The sequence below is a fragment of the Solea senegalensis genome, linkage group LG17, assembly GCF_019176455.1.
Source record: "Solea senegalensis isolate Sse05_10M linkage group LG17, IFAPA_SoseM_1, whole genome shotgun sequence".
Taxonomy (NCBI): Eukaryota; Metazoa; Chordata; class Actinopteri; order Pleuronectiformes; family Soleidae; genus Solea; species Solea senegalensis.
In genome coordinates this window covers 10,125,812-10,147,275 of record NC_058037.1, presented here as the reverse complement: position 1 = coordinate 10,147,275, position 21,464 = coordinate 10,125,812, and the positions used below count along the sequence as shown (strand labels likewise).

At 40.7% G+C, this 21,464-nt stretch overlaps 3 protein-coding genes across 3 annotated transcripts; all 3 read right to left on the bottom strand.

Moving 5' to 3' along the window:
• Positions 1 to 1,079: 1,079 nt before the first annotated feature.
• On the bottom strand, positions 1,080 to 3,846 carry eif2b2 (eukaryotic translation initiation factor 2B, subunit 2 beta). The gene is made up of 8 exons (XM_044048560.1): positions 3,594 to 3,846; positions 2,740 to 2,860; positions 2,392 to 2,543; positions 1,994 to 2,157; positions 1,787 to 1,882; positions 1,497 to 1,634; positions 1,346 to 1,412; positions 1,080 to 1,271 (listed from the first exon to the last, which is right to left on the bottom strand). The coding sequence occupies exons 1-8, from the start codon at positions 3,763 to 3,765 to the stop codon at positions 1,114 to 1,116; spliced, it is 1,068 nt and encodes a 355-aa protein (XP_043904495.1). The 5' UTR covers positions 3,766 to 3,846; the 3' UTR covers positions 1,080 to 1,113.
• An 866-nt stretch (positions 3,847 to 4,712) lies between these two features.
• Positions 4,713 to 10,014, bottom strand: tmed10 (transmembrane p24 trafficking protein 10). Its single transcript, XM_044049729.1, has 5 exons — positions 9,745 to 10,014; positions 8,085 to 8,205; positions 7,718 to 7,791; positions 6,420 to 6,546; positions 4,713 to 6,016 (listed from the first exon to the last, which is right to left on the bottom strand). Exons 1-5 carry the CDS (start codon positions 9,919 to 9,921, stop codon positions 5,895 to 5,897), a joined length of 621 nt encoding a protein of 206 aa, XP_043905664.1. The 5' UTR covers positions 9,922 to 10,014; the 3' UTR covers positions 4,713 to 5,894.
• A 5,480-nt stretch (positions 10,015 to 15,494) lies between these two features.
• Positions 15,495 to 18,051, bottom strand: LOC122784300 (proto-oncogene c-Fos-like). Its single transcript, XM_044049504.1, has 4 exons — positions 17,748 to 18,051; positions 17,050 to 17,277; positions 16,836 to 16,943; positions 15,495 to 16,717 (listed from the first exon to the last, which is right to left on the bottom strand). Exons 1-4 carry the CDS (start codon positions 17,880 to 17,882, stop codon positions 16,040 to 16,042), a joined length of 1,149 nt encoding a protein of 382 aa, XP_043905439.1. The 5' UTR covers positions 17,883 to 18,051; the 3' UTR covers positions 15,495 to 16,039.
• Positions 18,052 to 21,464: the final 3,413 nt, after the last annotated feature.

Here is a 21,464-nt window from a genome sequence, read left to right as displayed (position 1 = left end):
GCCGGACACGGAGCAGGTCAAAGCCCCCGTGCCGCTCAGTAGTGGGATCGCGCCCGTGAATAGACACTGGAGAGCAGCCTGAGTGAGACAGCGAGACACAGACTTTTTTCACACGTCAGCACTACACAAATCATTACGTCTGCACACCACACACATCTCTCATGCTTTATATTATTATTGAACAAAACCTACACAACGCTGCAGCTCTGCTGCTTCTACAGCGCCTCCACCTGGAGGACACCAGCTACTACACCACACACTACCAAGCCTATGATCTTGCAATAAGTGTATTATTTCAAGTGAGGCTATTTAGCTGATGGCTAGAGATTAGCCATTAGCAACTGAATTTGCACGATTTAAACTGAAGACATCTAACTGTCATCAAATCAAAAAATCATACTGTGAGAGATCCTGACGAAAGAGCTTGTAAAAGTAAAAGTTAGCGCAGGGGTTTGGAGGCAAAGGAAGAGTCCTGCTCATGGCTTCATAGCAGTTCTCAAAATGCCATACTTTTTTACAAATTATGCAAACCTGCATTGAAACACAGGTTGTGCTTTTGAACGAAAGGCTGCAACCTTTAAGAGATTGTGAATCAATTATCATTTTGATAATCAGTTCATCAGTTTGTAATATTGATTATTAAAAACTGAATACTTTTCATTTGTGGACAAAATGACACATCTGAGAAAACCACCATTACAAGGTTTGGGAAAAACCAATCAACCTTTTTTTAATATTTTTGATATTTCATTGTCCAAAAAATTGACATACTAATTGATTACGAAAATAACTATTAGTGGCAGCTAGAACAAAGATCATCAAATCATCAAAAACAAACTACATCAAATGCAACCTTTAACTTTACTAAAGAACCTATGCATTGCAGTATCTGTAATGAATATTCTTGGGCAGATAAACTATCACTTTTCTTAAGATGTTTCCTCTAGGACAAAATCAGGATTAAAGTAGAGGAGATCAATAAATCACACTATGAAAGGATAATTATATAAGTGTCCAACCAATGATCCCTAGAGAACAGGTATCAGGTTATAAATATAAAGATGACTCCCAGTCTCATGGAGATTTATTTAATTTATTTGTTAATGAACCTGATTAAAGTTCGTGGTCTTCTGGGTGGTAAAGTTCGCTCATCAGTCGGTAGATATATGACGGCGCGTGTCCTCCGATGTTGGAGATGAAGAGTGTGATGAGCTCAGGCGGGACATAGTCAAACACCGGACAGTGCACGTTCACCTTGGAGAGAATCTCACCTTGAAAACGAATGGTAAAATGTGAGTAACTCATAGGATTACATTTATTTTAAAAGCAGTTCTGAGTGTGTTACCTTCAGTGAAAGGAAGCACCTCTTGTGGAGAGACAAACTTGTGGAAAGTGTCCTCTTCGTTTGGGAACTGAGGACACACAATGATTCCCGTCAATATTTATTCTCAATGGAAGAGATGGGAATAGGACTCAGCAGACTTTTCTTTTCTTACCTGAGGCGAGAGCTTGAACATGGGAGCACAAACAATCAGAGGTGTCGAATGGTGCTTGGCCGCGAGAGCCAGTGTGTGTGTGCCATTGACGGCCCTGAGACCTCCGTTAGCTAGAACTGTCTGTGTCCCGATGATGACCTGAAATGATCACAACCACTCAGATTAACCCATGTGCTGTGAGGGGACAGGTTATTTTTCTCATCTTTAACAGACGTATAACATACAAATGCTGAATGCTACCTTTTCTAATCCAAGCTGTGACGGGACGTGATTTCTGTGGTGCTTTTTACCTTATTAACACGGGATATAACAGCAAATATGGCAGCATCTGCGATGACGGTCGTCTCGATGTCAGATTTGGAGAGACTGGTGGCCATTTCATGCCCCTGGTCAAAGGGAAACACGTGAGATCTTAATTATTACAACTTTATCTCATTTTGGTGTCTTGCTAATATTAAAATATAGTTTAATATGACACATTTCTTCTCTTTGGGTACCTGGCAGAAGGGGGCACACTCTGCCACAATGACGTGAAACTTGCGTTTGCGTGCGGCGTCTTTCAGGAAGGCCTCCACGGTGCGGGAGCGACCAATCGTCATGATGACTTCATTAGAGTGAATGTGTTCCAGGGCCTGCATGGCAATGTTGTCAGTTGTTCCCTCTGGAAATGTAAATGGTGTGGGGAGGGAAAAAAAGACCCCGTAAATGGACAAATTAAATAAAGAGATCACGGCTAGATCACGAGACAAACCATTACATCTGCAGATGCAGTAGTCTACTTCTGTCTCAGGTCAAATGAATTACATTATGCTTAATAATGTTCAAAAACCTTGCCTACCATACCTTGTATTGACAAATATAGCAAGATGTCTATTATTTCTTTTAAATAATGTACCCAGCTCAGTCAGCAACTCATTTATGGCCTCGATGACGTTGGCTTTGAGGGCGGCAAAATGCTGTCTGAAGTTGTCCTCGCTGAGTCCTCCAGAGGTGAGCAGCTTGTGAAGGGATTCCTGCTGGTCTGCCTCCTCACTCCTGCCTCGAGATCTTAAGGAAACACAAACAGCACACTGAGCCAAATCATACCAGCATAAAAACACAGTTAATTATTTGGATTAACACTCTTTCTGCTACAGAATTCTTCTATAAACATGGCCCCGCTTTTGTATTTCTAGCAATAGATAGCAAACGAGTACAAGAATAATCAATGACATCAGCACACTTTCAACAGCTGTTCAATCACCTGGCATATTCCTCCCGGATGATCTTCAGGACTCGTCTGATCATGTTACCAACTGTGGTCTCCGATGGCTGGGCTGCAGACATTCTTCTCCCCTCTTTACGGATTATTTCCATCAGATCCCCTAAGGAATAAAATAATATAGCGACACTTAGATGATGAAAGTGGTGGCTAATTCAACCCAGGGTGGTTAACTCATATTCCCACATGTCACTTTATTTTATTCTTCCTCTTCTGTTTTAACTTTATATCAATCCTGGGACTATGAGGGGTCAATGGGGAGCTTCAGTGTCCTTCACTGCCCTCTCTCTTCCATGATTACATACTGCATATCTGTAGAAAACAACTTCAGGACCACAATGTTGAACCAAAATGGAGCAGATGAGGTGAGGTAGGAGTCCCAAACAACTGCGCTATGTATCTCCCCCCTACTAAATTTCACTGACAATCATTCATGTAAACAAACTTCTTTCTTTTTTTTTTAAAGCCACCTCAGTCTCTTGTTCCCTGTGCCAGGACAATTGTAGGTCAGTTAAAAAACGTTATGAATCATCCTACCACAATAACATGTAGAAATTGGCTAAGAACATTGCCTCTGACCCTGAACCATGAATGCAGACTATTATCATCCGGCCGGAAGTACAGGGTTCCACAGATTAATAGGGATAAACTGAAAAACGGCCAGTCAAACTTGAAACTAAACATAGAAAGTTAAGCAGCCTTAAACAACAACAACAACATCTGCTCATCATTCAGAAGTGTCTCGTGACATCAGAAAACAAGGGGACAACATGTCAGTCTTCGTGGTAAAAGTTTACACTTGTATATGAAGTGAGGGGTCGATTAGCATAACAGACCTGCGCTGCTCCAGCGGGCCTGTGCGGTGATTCTGCGGAGCAAAGCTGTCGTTTCTCGGGCCGTCTCTGCCGAACCCCGCAGCGGTCCTGACCCGCTGCCTCCACGCTTCAGGTCGGACAGAAACGCTTCGATTCTCTCCGTCAGGTCGATTTCTTTGTCTGGACCCGGCATGATGATTGTTGTAGAGAGAGCAAACTATTCCACAGCCTTCCACCATGCAAACGTTTATGTGCGGAAGGACTTCAGAAGCACTTCCGGATGAATGAGACAGCGTTCTCATTTGATTGGTGGAGCGTTTCCGGACATGTTGCATCATGTTTCCTCGGTCAGCGTGTTGGTCGAGTGAGGTTGTACCAAAATAATGCAAAATATGGTGTTCAAATATTTAAGTTTTGTCATCATTTTCAGGTCACACATTAAAATTATTCAAACTCCACCCATTTAAGACTACCCTGATAATGTAAATCTTGTACTGTATTTATCTGTAATACTTATTAGGATGAGCAATAAATCATGTATTGTCACATCTATACTACAGGTAAGTTTAACTTATAAAATTAATTTACTGGGTAATTGAAACTTCAACACTGCTTACAGTAATAAAATAAAAGTGAATTCAGGTGTAGATATTTACCTATTGTCTCCAAACTTCAGACACTATCTCTTGTTGCTTTAGGGAGATTTTCTACATCCATCCATCCATCATCTACCACTTTATCCTCCACCAGAGAGTCACGGGGGTTGCTGTGCCAATCTCAGCTGACATAGAGCGATAGGTGGGGTATACCCTGGACAGTTTGATTGCTGAAACTAAAAGCTTACCCTAAAATGTATTTGTACCAGGTAAAATTCTTTAGGACAAATTGATCATAAAATTACAAAATTACAGGGGTACCATAATCTTGTGGAAAGTACATTTATAGATTTAACAGTATTGATTATATACACAATAAAAAAAATGCATTTTTCTCTTCTCCACACAAAATGCATTTCTTCTGAATGTAAATGTATCACTTTTTGTCTGACTGTGCACATGTGCAACTATTTTTAAGAAGTCCACAATTGCCCTTAGACCAGAATAGCATCCACATGCAAGAAATGTGTTGACTACACATAACTAATGTAAATTCATCCAATATTTTATTGAATAAAAGCCCAACATAAATTTACAAAATGTATCAGTTAACATAAAAATCACTGATTGCGCACATAGCGCATGTTCCTCGTTAAAAATGTACCCACAACAGATGCCTTAATTAACCCCCAGTCCAAAACAATCGGAATATTAGCAACTCCCCTCACGCTCATGTAACCCAAGCCTCATAAGTATTTTCCCACAAACACAAGCACACTTAATGGATCTAGAATTACTGTAATTTTGAAGTTATATTTTGAAAGATAAATTTCACCAGTGTGTAAAGAAAAGTAGTGCATAACTGAATAGATTTTTGGAAAGCCTACTTTATACTTCCAGTCGAAAGCACCACTGCAGTCTGCAAGGAAAGAGAAAAACTTGCTCACAGAAATCAAGTAATGACAAACGATGCTGCAAAGTCCTGCCATGGAGGCAAATTAAAGACAAAACTAGAGTGAATAGAAGTGACCTAATTTGTAAGAGAATATCACGCTGACTTACAACCCCCCCAAAATATAGCTGAAGAAGCAACTAAATAGCATTTACAATATGAAAACAAAATAAAAGACACTGTTAAATTTAGCAACCAAAATAGGGACGCAAATTAAGCGACATAAATACAGATGTGCAGTGGTTGACAATTTTCCCAAAGTAACAAACCACTTTTTCAAAACAGCCTTCACTTCACTTGCTTGGCATGGCAAAGAATGTGTACATCAACAGAAGGGTGAGAATACATTCACTCATGGCACATCCATTCAAACTAAGCACAAAAATCGTCACTGTTCAACTGATTGAAGGGACACATTCTTATTCAGTGAGCTGCAACATTATAAACAGTGCAGAGAGAAATGTTAAGTACTGTGGGAGAAAGACATATCTCACCAATTGAGTGATGTATGTCTCACAGTTTATTTCCCTCTACAGTGCTTTTCATGTTTCAAACTCCAAAATAAGCAGGTGAATCTTTTTTTTTCTTCTTCTTCTTCTTCTTCTTCTTCAGTGGTCAACCTTGGTACTCTCTTACAGCGGCAAAAACTAGAATTTGAACCCCTCAGCCCCACTTGCTGTTGTTTGCTGAAGCTCGTCCAAGGAGGGTGGATGTTGGGATGTGTTAGCTGACCAGCAAGTAGTTTCTTCAAAAGGTAAAGAGCTATGAGCCACTTTACTCGATCAGCTTCTTTGCCTTGAAGAAGCGCCTCAGGTAGAAGACCTGCCATGTAGCCAGTCCAATGAGACAACACATGGAGAATATGCTGAAGTACAGCACACGTGTGTTGGTGGACTCTGGAAAGTGGTGAAACAAAGAATGTTAGAAGGGAAACAAATCTGAAACATTACATATTTAAAACGTGTTGCCTCCAAGAGAGCTAGAGTTTGGCTTGGGTCATATTTCCAATTGTCTATATGTCCACGGTGGTCTACTATGGTCCATGTGACATTACTGTCGTCATCACCCACCCATATCTGCGTGCACCTTCACATTTTGTGACAGCACAACCTATTCACACATATGAAACATGTTCCCTGTAGCACAACACTTACTTAAGACGGTTGCTTGGGGTTATATGAGGAGATCTGCTATTATCAGCACATGTACAACAATGACGGAAACAATGACCCAGGCATGAGTAATTAGCTTCATCAATTTACTTCTTGTGGTTACTTAGATTATGCGTTGTATTCTTACCATTGGTGTCCCGCATCTCCTCCTCTCTCTTCTTCATGTAAGCAAAGTCATTGACAATGGACTCTGACAAGTCCTCCAGTCGCCTCAGCTCAACCTCAAGAGGCTTCAGCTTCTCCACCTTAGCGATCTGTGGGGACAAAACAGAGGCCACTAAATCTTCTTGAATGTGATGCCAGAAAAAAACCTAATGGGAAAGAGGTAAAATTACAATTGAAGCAGTGTTGTTGCAAAGTTTGCTCAGCAGATGTCACTCTTGACCATGTGAACACCTTGCATTTACACCACCTGTGTTTGGCCATGCACTTATCTTGGGTAGACAGGTGAGAATGAGTCCCTTTGGACTCTGAAGTAGCTGAATCACATAATGTAAGATCATTATTAAAAGTCTGGTGTAAGCAAGGACAGTGACCATTGCATCAGCATCATAGATATTGCTTAATAAAGTCAACCAGACATGTAAATGAACCCTGGTGAGCAATCAGTGAAGAAAAACTGGATTCGAGCTTCAGCCAAGCACACATTCTCAAAACCAACAGGGCGCAGGGATCCAGTGAATTAAAAAAAACAAAAACAACTGGCACACCTGCTCATATTAACACACTCCTCTACAAAGGTTAATATACACACCTTTCTGCTGACTGACATAACCACCTCACATCTCATTCAATATACACCCACGTACACACTCAGCATAAAAGGAACATCATGGTCAATGCACCATGTGTGGAAGGAGGGGCAATTCTCAGCTAACAGACTTTATCACTTCGAATGAAGTGTTGCCCAAGACAGCCAAGTTGTAGAAGAACTACTAAGTAATGATGCACAGTAATGTGTCCTAAAGCAGTGAGATACTAAATGATGTGTGGGCAATGATTCACAGCCATTAATTCTACTCTTTATAAAGTAGCACACCTTGATATTGGAAATTTTTCACAATTTACTCCTGGTAATGCCACTGGTAAAGCAAAACATATCTGCATTGTTGCTTTTAAGAACTAGAGTTTAGTGTGGCGTGAACAAAACATACTGGATCTGGAAAAGTCCTTCACAGCTCAAACTGATTTGTTCATTAGATAAAAATTACAGGTGAAGGTTTTGCATATTACATGTCATTTTATTATATTAATTTGAGCTGTCTGGAAAATGTAAACGTCTTTTTTTAAGACAATTAACTGAACATATGATGCAAAACTTCTGCTCCAGGACCACTGTCATACATCCGCCGTAAAGAAGCTAGAAGAAGATTCCCTCTACATAATATTTCAATCTCCAAAGGCACGCATGCAGCTTCAACTTACCTCTTCATAGTTTTTGGCTTCCACACCATGTTTCATGTCCAGATTGACCAGCTGGTCAGGCACTCGTCCAGTCCCTGATTAAAAAAAGCAGAGCTTTCTAACATCAAATAAAACTACCTGAAATAGAAATTTTGATTTTTGGCCACTCGGTCTATTTCAAGAGCTATTGAAGGAATTGACTGATATTCATATACATGCCAAAAAGACTGTACATTATTAATCAATATATATTTTTATACTTATTCTTCATGTGTGGTGACAACAACTGCTTCATGATTTATGTACATATTTTTTCAGTGATTTGCCTCTCAAAATGAAAGGTTCTTTGAATAAGTAAACTTAATGTCTGCATGAGTAACACACTTACCCAAGGGTGATTTGCTTTCAAAGCACACCTCAAACATGTCGTAGTCCTCTGTGGTGAATGCAAACTTTCCTTTTGTTGCATCTTCCTTGGAGTAAAGCGTGTGACTAGAGGAATCTGTGATCTACAAAGTTGAAAAATATAATTAATGAGTAATTATTGACTAAATAAGATGCTAAATATATATAATAGGCATGGCAAACTATTGACGAAAAAATGTGTGATTCCTATGACAACTGTAATTAAAAAAATAAATGAATAAAATCAGCTTCTAAGAATGACTGGAAAGATGCTGGCACACCTTATGGCACTAAGTCACTAGAACTGTATTATGACAAGGTAGAGAGCAATTTTAGATCACTCGTTAAATAATGATTTTACTCCTTGCACAATTACCGCATTGATGAAAATACACTACAATCAACTTATGAGTGGAGGGTTTTAGCAATGTGTGATAACATCGTATATCTTCCCATGTCTTATTTGTGAATGAGTCTTTAAATATTTAGTGGGAGGGGGAAGAAGCCTTAAGATGTTTGTTTCACAGACAAGTTGGGGCATCTTAAATTTGATAATTTGACTTAGATTTGCTGCTTTACACCAATTTAAATTATGGTTCAGTGAAGTTTACAAGCTACTTAATGAGTTTTAAAGGGAGTTACAAGGGCAACAACAATCAACTGTATATGAAAACTACACATCAATAGTCAGTAGTAACAGCTGGTGCAAAAAACAATATATATTGTGACATTATTTTCCTTCAATAACAAAAAAGAGAGATGTTGCCTCCAGTGTCATACGTTTCTCATTCTATCATTTGCCATTTACTAAAAGTTAAAAGCCACAATTAACTTCCACAACCTTTACAGTAATATCATCCAGCCCTACTTAAAATAAAATAATAATATTAATCAGCACCAAGGAACTGCAGTCTATAAGACTAAAATATTTATTTAAAAACAATAAAATAAATGTACTATTCTGGCAAACCATTGATGTTGTTCTCTGATAGCTGTTACAACATTGAAACTGCGTTGATAACCTTTTAAGCAAATAACGTACTGGTCAGTTGGGAATGTGAGGGCAAACTCCCCTGAATGGTGCACGAAGTTATACTATACATGTGTTATTATTTCTTTATAAAACATGGAGCAGAAACTGCACAAAACTGAAGAAGGCTAATGTGCTAATGCGGCTAGCGTGTGAATGCCAGCTGAATGGAGGGTTAAGACTGACGTGTAATAGCAGCAACGCCGAACAGATGGTCTCGTTTCACATGAACATAACACACAGCTGAGAAAAAGACACACACACTCAGTGACACAACAAACCTTAACGTGTGACAGAGAAGTCTAACTTTGTGTCAAAATACCAACTGTGCCTTTAAATACACTAAATATTGATGTTAACGCATCCGTTAGCTAGCCGATTAGCTACCTCAACCAGGAAGGCGAGCTTTTCCGGGGCCTACGTTAGCTATCATATGCTAACGAATTTGTCCCAAATTACAGCCGAATGGCAAACGTGTGTGATATTAAGTGCGAATTTCACTTTTCACTGCTGCCTTGGCTAAACAGATGCCCATATAGGGAAGTAAATTCGACTTCGACACAATCCAGACCAGGCTTTTAGCCGCAGCTTTAGCCGCAGGTTGAGTGCTCACCTTCAGATTAGTTTTTGTGTTCGACTGTTCGGTGATTTCATACTCTCCCGTGACCAGGACGTCTTTGTGGATCTCCTCCCGTAAACACTTTCTTGAGTTGACCGGTAAAAAGAAAGAGATGGAAAATACAGATTCAATAAGAACCGGTAACAGCAGTAGCGCAGCGAGTCGAGCCATGGCTGCTGTCCCTCAACCAACCAAACCGTGCCAGCCCACAGGCTTATGCCGAGCTCCAGCTCACACAACCGGTCTGACTGGGCACTCGAGCACCGCCACTGGCCTGGAGGTAAAACTGCGTGCCAGACAGGGTTCTCACTCTCCTAATGAGGTTACGATGAGGTCGAATTATTTGCATGGAAGGAGAAAAAACCTGTTCGCGTGGCAGGTTCTCTGCCTGTCAAGTCAGTGTTGGACTATGATCAGAGCTTTGTACTTGCTTTGTACTTAATGCTTGATCTGTAAGCTACTGATTATCCACTTAACCACAGACATTCCTAATTACCTACCTACTGACCGTTCAACCTACCTTCCTACTTACTGACCATTGGACCAACGGATAAAACTACCTTCTTAATGATTACCTTCCTGTTCAACCTATCTTCCTACTGATTACCTACTAACCTACCTGACTACTTACCGATTATATACATGCCTTAAAGAGCACAAACACAGCTCCCCCTGTAGCCACAGGTTCTTATGTCAATGCATTTTACAGATTTCTTAACATACAGACACCCCATATTATTGCACTGTCTAACATTACCAACAAAATTCACTATGGTAATCAAAGTTTCTGGGACCCACTTGGGACCTAAGGCCATCTCGTGGGTAAAATCAGCCATTAGACCATTCAAAATGCACAGTGTGGAAAGACTTGTGTGAAGGTTGAAGTTTAGTGTCATTAAAAACAACATCAGGTTGACCAAGGGCTTCAGAATTTAAATTGCACACTGAGTTAGGGTGGGGAGATATTTTTTAATGCGGATTGACAAACAACTGCCCCTTTTTCTGGTTCTTAACTCATGTGATGCAGCCAGGTTCTTTATGACCGAACGTTATATGGCCTGTTGTTTATATTTTGTGTCATAGTTGTCAGCTTCTTTCAAGATTGAATAAATAATAAAACTAAGTAATGCTTTTATAAGATTAGAAATCATATATTTTTTCATATTGTTCCTATAACTGTTCACACTTAGCTCACAATTAGATTTATATCTAATATTTCTTCAATAGTATGTGAACGTTAAATCCAGATTATCAAACAGACATATCATACTCCATACTGGCTGGGGTGCTCTGAAAAACCCCAAAAGCTATTATTTTTCTGTCAGCAGCTCAAGGATTACCCAATTACTTATGACAGAGCTGTCCAGTTTCCAGGGAAACATCCTTGTTGCTGATCCTATGAGACGCGAACATGCGGCTGAGTGGGGAGTCTGGCACTAAGTGAACAGTAATTATTGGATAGAGAAATCCCTCAAGTACTGTAGCTTAGTGCGTCAAATAACGTCTAAGAATAGTATGTTACACACTCCACCTCCTCCATGTTACAGCGCTTTAAGACAAAAAAACTTTATATTCATAAATGGCTAATTAACATTTTCACATACATTCATTTATGAATGTCATACCTTCTCATTCAATATTACTCGGTTTATTCAAACATTGCTTTCATTCCTTTTCAAGGGCAGTATAATTGCAGATTAAATAATTCAAGGGTTGACACACAGACAGACAGTGAGCTACTTGGAAATCTGATTCAATAAAGCGGCCATTGATTAACTAACCTTTTCGTCACCTCTGGGCACTGGTTTGGAATTGTGTGTCATTTATGACCGTCCTACATTACGGATGTCCTTAAATGAGCGTGCATGCCGATGCCAGTGTCTACACGCCCTTCAGCTGACATCTGTCTGTCTGTATGTGGGCTGCTCTTGTTACTACTTCTGATGAAATTGCAAATACAATGCTGATTATTAATACATAGTGTCAAAGCCAGGTTTGATTTGTCATACACTGTTGCACACCCATGAGCCATTGAAAAATAAATTTCATAGTACAAGCCCCACTTTGTCTGTTGGTGCATTGTCTGTTCAATATGTGCCTGTTTGTGGGGTTTTTGTTTGTTTCAATGGTCACATTTTTACATCACACACAAGTACAGATATTGAAATAATTAAATAATAATGACATTTTAAGATAACGACAGATTGTAATAATTCAGTCGGCAATGTGTGAGATGAGTCGGAAGTAACTCTTTAAGCTATATATCTGTCACATTTTCATTGTCGTTATACAACCCGAAATTGCGAGGTCAGATGAAGGGTCGATCACCCACCACAAGACAGAGACCCCGGAGGAAACCCATGAACCAGCTTTATCCAGCCCACCACGTCATCATGGGTTACTTCAAGTTGACGCTTGCTCAGCTTTCCAGACAGATCTAAGATGTGATATTAGCAGGTGTGACGATGGAATCAAAAACAGAAAAATGGTCGAAATCTGTTCAAAGTCTGATATGGTGAGGCATGACGAGACAGAGTTACTGCAAACACAGACCACACATTTCAGTTTCACACATTTAACTAGTGAAACACGGTCAGACTTTTTATTTAAGTCACAGGACAGAGAATCTATCAGTGAGATTACATTATCACAACAAAGAAATTGTATTCTCACAGCATTTTGACATTTAAAATGTAAATTCCATGCAGGTTGCACATCTATTCTTTCTTTTACTTGTAACCCTTCACTTGCTTCACCTCTGTGTTGTGTGGCCCTCTGGAAAAACACTGTTGCCCACACCTACTTTACCAAGTAACGTGCCAAGTCTGAAGCCGTTACAGGCAGACAAGACAGACAGACATCCCTTGCATTAATAGATCTATTCTGTGTCTCTGCTGGAGCTGACATGTGCGATAGAACACACAGACACATGGAGAACGGCGTGTGCTTTGTCGTTTGCTTAATTAAATATAATTTGGCATAATTGTAGATGCACCACTGCATATCTGTATCACTCTGTCGCTCCGTCACGGGGGGGGAAGAAAGACATTTCAAGCAATCTTTCTTTCTTTAGACTCCCGTATCCTTGACAAAAGAAAGGTATCAGGGGACGAGTTTCTCTGAATTCGGAGCCAATGCCACACTGATTTCTTGTTGTCGTGGCACTGAGGCGAACTCAGCTGTTTCATCATCACTGTGCTCACAATTAAACCCAGGGAGGGATCTCTGTCTGCCTCTCCCTCCCTGCTATCCTCATACACTCATCATTTTCTCTTGTCCTCCCACTCCTCCTCTCGCTCTCGTTTCCTCCTCTCTTTTTCTATCAGGCGAACGCTGCCTGGTTCCTCCCCTGGGTTGCAGCATTGACGCAGGTTGGCGTCATAGTGGTCTAATTTTACCGCTGTTGATGCTGATGTTAAAAGAAGCAATAGGCACCTGCTATTTCTGCTGCTACCCCATCTCCCTGAGGCCGGCAGAAAGGTATTAATAGACAGCATTATTAGGGCCTGCATGGTCGCACTTAGGGGCTTAATTGAGGAAAAGGGAGCCTTACTAATGTGCACAGGAAAACACATAGATACTCAGAATTCAGCGGTTACGCAACCACGTAGCAGTGACAAAACAAGACACTTCTGTGGAAACATAATCCAAGCGTTGTAGTGAAACGGGGAGGTAGCTGGAATAGGGCAACTTAACTTCTATAAAGGATAATAAATGTTTTAATCTTTTGATTTGTGATAAGTTCACTGTGGAAGAGGAGGCCGACAGGAAGTGACACAACCGCTGCCGATATCTCGGCCGCGTTGCACACAAGGGTGTGTTCAGACTGGAGTGGCTCAAACGTCAGCATATTTCACTTAGTGTGAGAGAGTAGTCTTCCATTCAGAGTGTCCCACATGTGCACGCACGTACACACACACACAAGCATGCTACGCACTTCCTGTGTAAAACCATTAGGCAATGTGCTTTCCAGTGACACTTTAAGTGGGGCAATATTGATAAAAGGTGGAATGAGCAAGTGAGGTGAAAGAATGACAAATACAAGGGAGCGGGAGGATTTTTCTTTTTTCGAAGAAAAATTTAAAAAAAAATCACAAACTGCGTAACAAATGCACTGTTGCATAATTGGCATGTTTTTTGTCCATGCTGCCAAATAACGCAGTCATGGAACATCCACTTGAATAAAGCCCAACATTTGAAATCAAATTACTGTCTCAGTGATGTCTTCATGTTTAAAGATAAGTCATCTAACCATTTCCGGTTAGAACAGGAGTGCATTTGTGTGTACAGAGCTTAACATGCACAAGAACCCTCCCTTACATGCACCTGAGGTTGCACTTGTTTGTTTAATTGCAATTAAAACAATGATAATGAAGAAGACATGTCTAAACATTCAGACGGAGATGGGCACTTTATTAGGTACACCTGTTCGACACAAATATATGATCTCTCAGCATCAGAATGAGGGAGAAAGGTGATGTAAGTGACTCTGAATGTGGCTTTGTCGATTGACTGGGATTCTCAGAGACAACCCTCTTTAAGATTTACAGAGAATAGACACGATAAAATAGGACAATATCCAGCCAACAGTTGTTCTCTGGGTGAAAATGTCCTGTTGGTGCCAGAGGTCAGAGGAGAATAATAACTCACCACTTGTTTTACAGAAGGACTACAGCAGCAGACGTGTAACCACTCCTGCCACTGTGACATGTGTACCTAATGCAAATCATGGTGCATCTACAATTAGTACTTATTCTTTAATAGCAACAAATGAAAAACTATATATTATTATGTGTGAATTATGTTCCTATGATATTCCAATTTAGATCATTTTCACATAATGTTCAGATCTTAGTCTAACCAGACATTTTGATGTGATGTAGACACCTGTCTGTCTGTCTGTCTGTCTGTCTGGGCTTCCCATCAGCTGTGGATTTACTGTAGAGTGTGCGTGGCGGGGAAATAAGAGATGTAAGAGAAAACCACTCTGCAGAGAATCACCTCCAGCTGTCTGCGAGCTCAAGTCCACTTCCAAGAAGTGCTAATGAAGGTCAGGTCCAGACTGCAGTCTGTGTGTTTTAACCAGGACACGGTTTCTCTGTCTTTCCTTCTCTGTGTTGTAAATCACGTGCGACATTGGAGAGTGTGAAGTGAAACCTACCGAGACCACAGTAAGCATGAAACCGACGTCTATGAGGTTCAATGTAACCGAGAGAGAGAGCACGAGTCGTCATGCAGCGACGACACATTACAAAACCAATCACATCTATTTCCTCTGTGCAGCAGAAAATGTCACAAACCAGACAGAATAAAAACCTCAAGACCCTGAAGAAAGAGGGTGTCTCTTACTGCGATGCACGTCCGCTCTCCACAGCCAGACAACAGCCCGCCTACTACTCCATATTTGGGCATGGAAGTTTCAACGTCACCGCGCTGGGTTTGCAGAATTAAAAAAAATAAAAATGGAAAGAACGCACTGACGTCAGAGCCCTGACGTTTAGTTATCCTTGGCAACAGACGGAAAATAAATAGAGCCAGTGGAGGTGCAAGAAAAAAAACGTCTATTCCTTATAGAGACTAATTTTAGACGCAGTTTTAATTATGTGTTATGACAGAGCTGCTGCACTGTTTGACTATAATTTACACATATAGAAAAATGACCATGTTTGTTTGTGTGTGTGCATATATATATATATAAAATGGTAATAAGGAGATCCACAGATAACGGGCCAGACAAAGTGAGGTGAATTTAAATATCACTATATATTTTTTTTATTTACATCTCTTACAAACAACATTCATCGTTACTCTCTGTGTAAAAAAATAAATTGAAAATTTCATAAATTAAAAGCACTAATGTTTTCACAGAAAACTTCATATACTAAGATAAGACCACTCAGACCATGGTTAAGACAACGCACAGCAGTTATTGTTTTGTTTTTTTGTTGTTTTTGTTATTTTCACAAAGGGTTCACAATTACTCTCAAATTTCCATCAACCAGAAAACAAACTGGATCAATAATATAGCTATTGCTCTGAACACACAACACTACAACAATGTTTCTCATCTAGCACCATTTAAATCATATATTAACTTAATTAAATCACTAGGTGGTATTAGTTAAAACATGCTTTTTAACTTGCTACATTGGTGTAATAGGCAAGTATAGATAAAGGCAAATAATGTAGTAAATAATTTTGTCCATTCCATAGCCCTATGATCTGCACATTCGTCTCATACATTGAGAAAAACGTGCTTGGTCGGAAGTATTATTGTTTCTGGAAGTCTTTAGAGGGCCAGCAGGGTGGGTGAGTTCAGGGAGTCGGAGGACTGGTCATTGCTGCTGCTTCCTCTCCTGTGGGCGACGCCACAAGTGGGGAAGGTCTCCGCCTCAGGGAAGCTGAACACAAATGAAGAGGTGTAGGTGGTGCAGGAAGGGGTGCAGGTCACCACGGGCGTGCACAGGGGCTCAAAGTCACCGGTATTGGCCGAGTTGTGAAGCGGCTCCCAGTCCTGCACCGTGTACAGAGAGTTGGACAAGTCGACCTCGGGCACCGACCGCGCCGTCTCCACCTCGGTCTTTGCCATCAGGTCCAGAGATTCCTCCAGGACTGAGGCGTCCAGATCCGCCAACTTGACCGTGCTGTTGGAGACGGTGGCGGTGGGCAGGATGGAGCTGCTGCTGATGCTGCTGCTGGAGAAGATGGAGTTGGAGGTTGAGGTGAATGTTGGCTGCCCTGAAGTGATTGAGGTGATGGAGGTCTGTGTTGAGGAAGACACCCCAGTGGTGAGGCAGGACTGGGGAGGAGAGATGGAGACCATAGGGAAGTCTGTGTCCAGCTCTGAGGGGATTTTGCAGATGGGCTGATGGGCAGCCAGAATGAACTCCAGCCTCTCCTTCTCCTTCATAAGATTGGCAATATCATTCTGAAGGTTGGACTTCTCATCCTCCAGCTGATCAGTTTCCTGAAATTGTCAGAGAAAGAGAAAGGGGAGGCGTTAACTTGGCTGTTGGATTGCATTGCTTTCCATCTTGGTGATAAATACGTGTTGATGAATAATGATAAATCAATAGGGTACTTACAGCTTGTAGAGTGTCGGTAAGCTCTCGCCTCCTGTTGCGGCATTTTGCTGCAGCCTGCTTATTCCTCTCCCTGCGAACCCTTCTCTTCTCTTCCTCCTCGTGTGAAATCTGCACAAAAACAGGCAACAGTTAAGACTCGAGCTCTGTGACATGACGCCGCAACAAGGAACTTGTTTGGTAAGACTTTGGAGTCACACGATTGAGTAGTAATTACCTGTTCTGCTCTGCCTCTCTTGGTTGAGCCGTGACCCTTGGATGCTGCGGACCTCATGGCTGGTCTGGTGTAGGCAGGACTCGGGCTGGAGCTGTAGGGATGAGCTCTGTTAGAGGGGGCCACCGAGGAGATGAGAGGCTGGACCATCCACTGCAGGTCTGGGCTTGTGGAGATGGCCGTGACAGTGGGGATGAATGAGGCACTTGATGCTGTCAGGTCTGTGAAATCCTGGAGGGAATGAAGCAAAGAGGGGCTGTCAGTGCATTTGGTAAACTTTAAAAAAAAGGAGGAGGGAGAGTGTGCAGCACTGCAGGATGTGTGTGAATGAATGAAGCAGAGAGACGGACTATAAAAAGCTGGCCGATTTAAAAATATCCCTGTGATGTCAGCTATGACGTTACATTCTCCATTGAGTTTCCAGGTGGATGAACGAAAACTGCCTCTCACTGCAGGTCACCGTGCACACACTGACTTAATTATTTCACTTGCTTGTTTTGATTGTTTGTGTGTAGTTATAGCACCTTTGTTATCTAGAAGTTATTTAGCTGAAGACTACAACTGTCCATCACTGCATCTGCAAACTGTCATATCATTCACAAACTTCTTCTTATGTCTTGCATGCCAAACAACTTCATCTTAAATGATGATGTCACATATATCCATATAATGAAATAATGAAGAATTTTCAGTCGACGTACCTGAGACTGAGGAGAGCCCATGCTGGAGTAAGAGCCTGCTGGTGACGGGTAATATCCCACAGTGTCCGCGGACGGGGACGCGGTGCTGCAGCGGGAGGAGGAATCACACTCCGCGTTGAAGCCGGTGAACATCATCGTTCCCAAGAAGACGAAAGCAAAAGAAGGAGAAAAATGGAGGTCCAAGCAAACTCTACTGTCAGGGTGTGTGTGAACTTGAGACGAGTAAAATCCCCTTCGGTAGGTTTGTGAGTTGTTAAGTGCTGCTCCCGCTCTGTTCTCTCTTGTTGTTGCTCTGTGAGTTCACTCAAAGTTTGACTGCCAGTTCAGGAAACAAGGAGCGCTTATATAGCATGAGAAGACCTGCTCTGTGACGTCACAACGGGGAGTGCTCTTCGTGCGGACACCGAGGGAGGAAAAACACTGAAAACAGCGACTTTAAAACGAGTAACTCCCCAAACCTTTGCTTCTGCAATGTCAAAATACACTAGAAATCTAATTCACACTATGTTTGTGTGTCGTTGCACCGCGAAAAGTCACATTTTAATCGTGTTTTCTACGCTCACCCCTGAAGGAATGGAATATTCCAGAAACGGGATCCCCAGTACGTCATATTCCAAATATGGTGCATCCTGTAAAAGGGGCGGACTCTGCTGGGAAGCGCACATTCCGAGTTTGGCGGACAACGACATGACGTTATGTAAGACAACAAACACACACACGTACACACACACAGGGCTGCTGTGAAAAGTGAATAAAGTGTGATAACGGTCAACAAAAGCTCATCCCACACACACAGACACTCAATAAAGTTGAATATTTTTGAACGAAGTATAACAAACAAACAAACATAATGAACTGCTACACAGTTATCTTTGCCATGTATTCTTAAACATATCATTATTATTATCCACCAATATCAAGAATGTGTTTCACATCTTCATTGAGATATAATTATATGGGGTTTCAATACAATTTGTGAATTATTTTGTATGCTTTACTGCAGTTTAGTGACTTTTGCTGAGTCATTCATTTCAGGCAAACTTTATGACAACTCTTATTACACAACATAAAATGTGACACCAAAACACACAGACGTACACACACTATAGTATAACAAACCCATTCAATTTTCGCATATAATGAAAAAAAAAGAGTTTCGAGTTTGACTAAATATTGAGTCAAATCCTAAATACCAAGCACCATTGAAGATTTAAAGGTGGTTATTTGAAAAATGCCCATTTCAATTTAAAAAACAACAACAAAAAACCTGTAGTCTAAAGCATAGGCTTTGTTCATGTGTAGGCACATCTTTAAACTGTAATTTTACTGTAAATATACTGTAAACTGTATTTCATTGGAAGGACACAGAGGAATGTGTGTTAATTACCACGCCATGCAGAACAACTGTGTGCAAACACACACCATGGATGCATGTCAGTGCAGACACACTTACGTGTGTACTCTTCCTCCAGGCACTCATTGTACCTTTATGTGCGCAATTGGGTGAGGGTGTGTTGGGTTACAGAACGAGCTGATAACTGGTTTGTGAAGTGTACTTTTCCACAACAGTGTGAGCAGTGTTCAGACTTGCCCACAGCAGAGGTGTTTCCCTCTGCCAGGAGGAGTGTGGGAGAGGGAATCCTCAAACCTCACCCAAGAGAAAACACATGAATTGACTTGTAGCTGCTCTTATCATTGTTTACCTGGATTACTCAGTGGCTTTACAATATAAACAACTTTAATTATACACACATAGAGAACTGTCTTTAGATAAGTTGCCAACTGTAGTTAGAATTAACTTCATTCATTGTAAGTGTTATTTATTGAAGCGATTGCACATTCACATTTTTGCTGATGCACCATTGTGTTTGTAGTTGTATTTGTTGCAGATTTATTTGAATGCATAGAACAATACATATCATGTCCCACAAAGACAGACATCATTTCAATATTACACAATCTCACCTTCTGTTATATTTCTATTTTAAAAACATGACACCTCCAAACTATTTTTAAAAACTACCACTTTACTGTGTCAATGTGTCGTTAATAAAGGTAATCAAGTGCCAGTCATTGTGTCATTGTGTGAAAGTTCTTCAAAGTAGGTTAAAGGGGCAGTGTCTTGATTCCCGCGCTCGTGTTTTGTTTAACATTCCTGGTTGCCGAGGCAACACTCCACCCCTTCGCGTCAGTGACGTGCTTAATTTGCATGGCAACGAAGATCGTCTGTGTTGTGACGACGGGCCACTCAACCACGTAAAACGACACTCCCGCGATGTAAAAAACACGTCATTACGTCAACCGAAACATCTGGGTGTGGGGAAACAGTGTCAGAGTGAGAGCTCCTGTCAGACAGATACTCTCTCCGTGGAGTCAGTAACCGTGTGTGTGTGTGCGCAGTGAAAGAGGACACCAAACAACCACAGCAGTGTCTTCTGGGTTGTTTGATTATTTTGTTTGAGTGGTTGGCAGGAGCAGCCAACCATCGACTCTGACCTGAACTGTGTGTCCTGAACAAAGTGTGTTTTTAAGTTGTTAGGATGCAGGAATCAACAGAATACACTGAATTAAACGTGCATTTGTACGGTGATGTGTTTGAAAACGTTCCTGTTTTTTTATCCAAGTTTTAATTCTGCACTTCTGACATTGTTTTATGTTCTGACAAATGATCTGAATTAACATGGATGGTTTTATTTATTCTGCTGATGCCTGTGACCTGTATGTTGCCTGTTTTATCTGTTGACACTGTGAAGCACTTTGTCATTTGTATTTCGCAAAGTACTTAGCAGCAGGATAGTGTAGTTTTATACAGTGCATTTCTGTACAGGAAAAACTTCCAAAACAAAACAGCAGGCAACACAGATGACACAACAGGTTTCAACTATTGTTTGAAAACAAATTCAGTTGGAATTAAAACAGAGACAACAAACCATAAAATAACATTACAACTAATAAAACAGTTATATAGCAGTTACAACAGCTTTTAATACACTTTTCAATGGGAATTAAAACGAAAAAAGATAAAAACTATAAAAACAACAACATTACAGCAAACAGTTTTGTAACAATTTCATTGGTAATTTTAAAACAGCTTAAATAGGAATGAATGGAAACAATTTAAAACTGTTTCAAAACAAAGATAAAATCATAAATTATGAAAGAAATGATAAACATCATGATTATAACAAGTAAATATATATAAATAAATAAAACACAATACAGTGGAGATCATTCAAAGGTCCTGTAAATAAAACTGAATAATAATTAATAACCATTTCCGATTAACTTGTTCCTTATCTGACTGTTTATTCTATTGATTAACTTTATATGTATTTAATAGTCTTTTGTCCATTAAATGTATATCATAATTATCTTGTTATAACACAAGCCATTCTAGAGCAGCTGTGAAGTTAAATCCATTTACCTGTTTTACATGAACTTTGAACACTGACGTCACAGAGTCTAAAAATAAACCTGCAGTCTGTGCGCGATCACGCTCAAGTTGCTCTGATGAAAACAACAAGGCTTTGAGCTGTGGTGCAGAGCGTCTGCAGTTGTATGCGACCTTTGACCCCCACCACCACACACCGCCTTGAAGCGCTCAGCGGCAGCAGTAGCAGAGTTGACCACCATAATGATGTGCCGGTAAACAAGCTCAGAGGGGGGCAGAGACTGCCGGGAAGCAGAGGGGAACGCAGCCCCTCTGAACACAGCGAC

Excerpts from the sequence above, each read along its gene's own strand:
- eif2b2 (XM_044048560.1), bottom strand. The coding sequence starts at position 3,765 with ATGCCGGGTCCAGACAAAGAAATCGACCTGACGGAGAGAATCGAAGCG. Across the intron at positions 2,158-2,391 it reads TGAGTTGCTGACTGAGCTGG|AGGGAACAACTGACAACATT; the intron begins GTACATTATTTA and ends TTACATTTCCAG. Across the intron at positions 1,272-1,345 it reads GGTGCTTCCTTTCACTGAAG|GTGAGATTCTCTCCAAGGTG; the intron begins GTAACACACTCA and ends TTCGTTTTCAAG.
- tmed10 (XM_044049729.1), bottom strand. The coding sequence starts at position 9,921 with ATGGCTCGACTCGCTGCGCTACTGCTGTTACCGGTTCTTATTGAATCT. Across the intron at positions 7,792-8,084 it reads TGAAAGCAAATCACCCTTGG|GGACTGGACGAGTGCCTGAC; the intron begins GTAAGTGTGTTA and ends TTTTTTAATCAG. Across the intron at positions 6,547-7,717 it reads AAGCCAAAAACTATGAAGAG|ATCGCTAAGGTGGAGAAGCT; the intron begins GTAAGTTGAAGC and ends TTGTCCCCACAG.
- LOC122784300 (XM_044049504.1), bottom strand. The coding sequence starts at position 17,882 with ATGATGTTCACCGGCTTCAACGCGGAGTGTGATTCCTCCTCCCGCTGC. Across the intron at positions 17,278-17,747 it reads TGGGCTCTCCTCAGTCTCAG|GATTTCACAGACCTGACAGC; the intron begins GTACGTCGACTG and ends CATTCCCTCCAG. Across the intron at positions 16,944-17,049 it reads AGAGAGGCAGAGCAGAACAG|ATTTCACACGAGGAGGAAGA; the intron begins GTAATTACTACT and ends GTTTTTGTGCAG.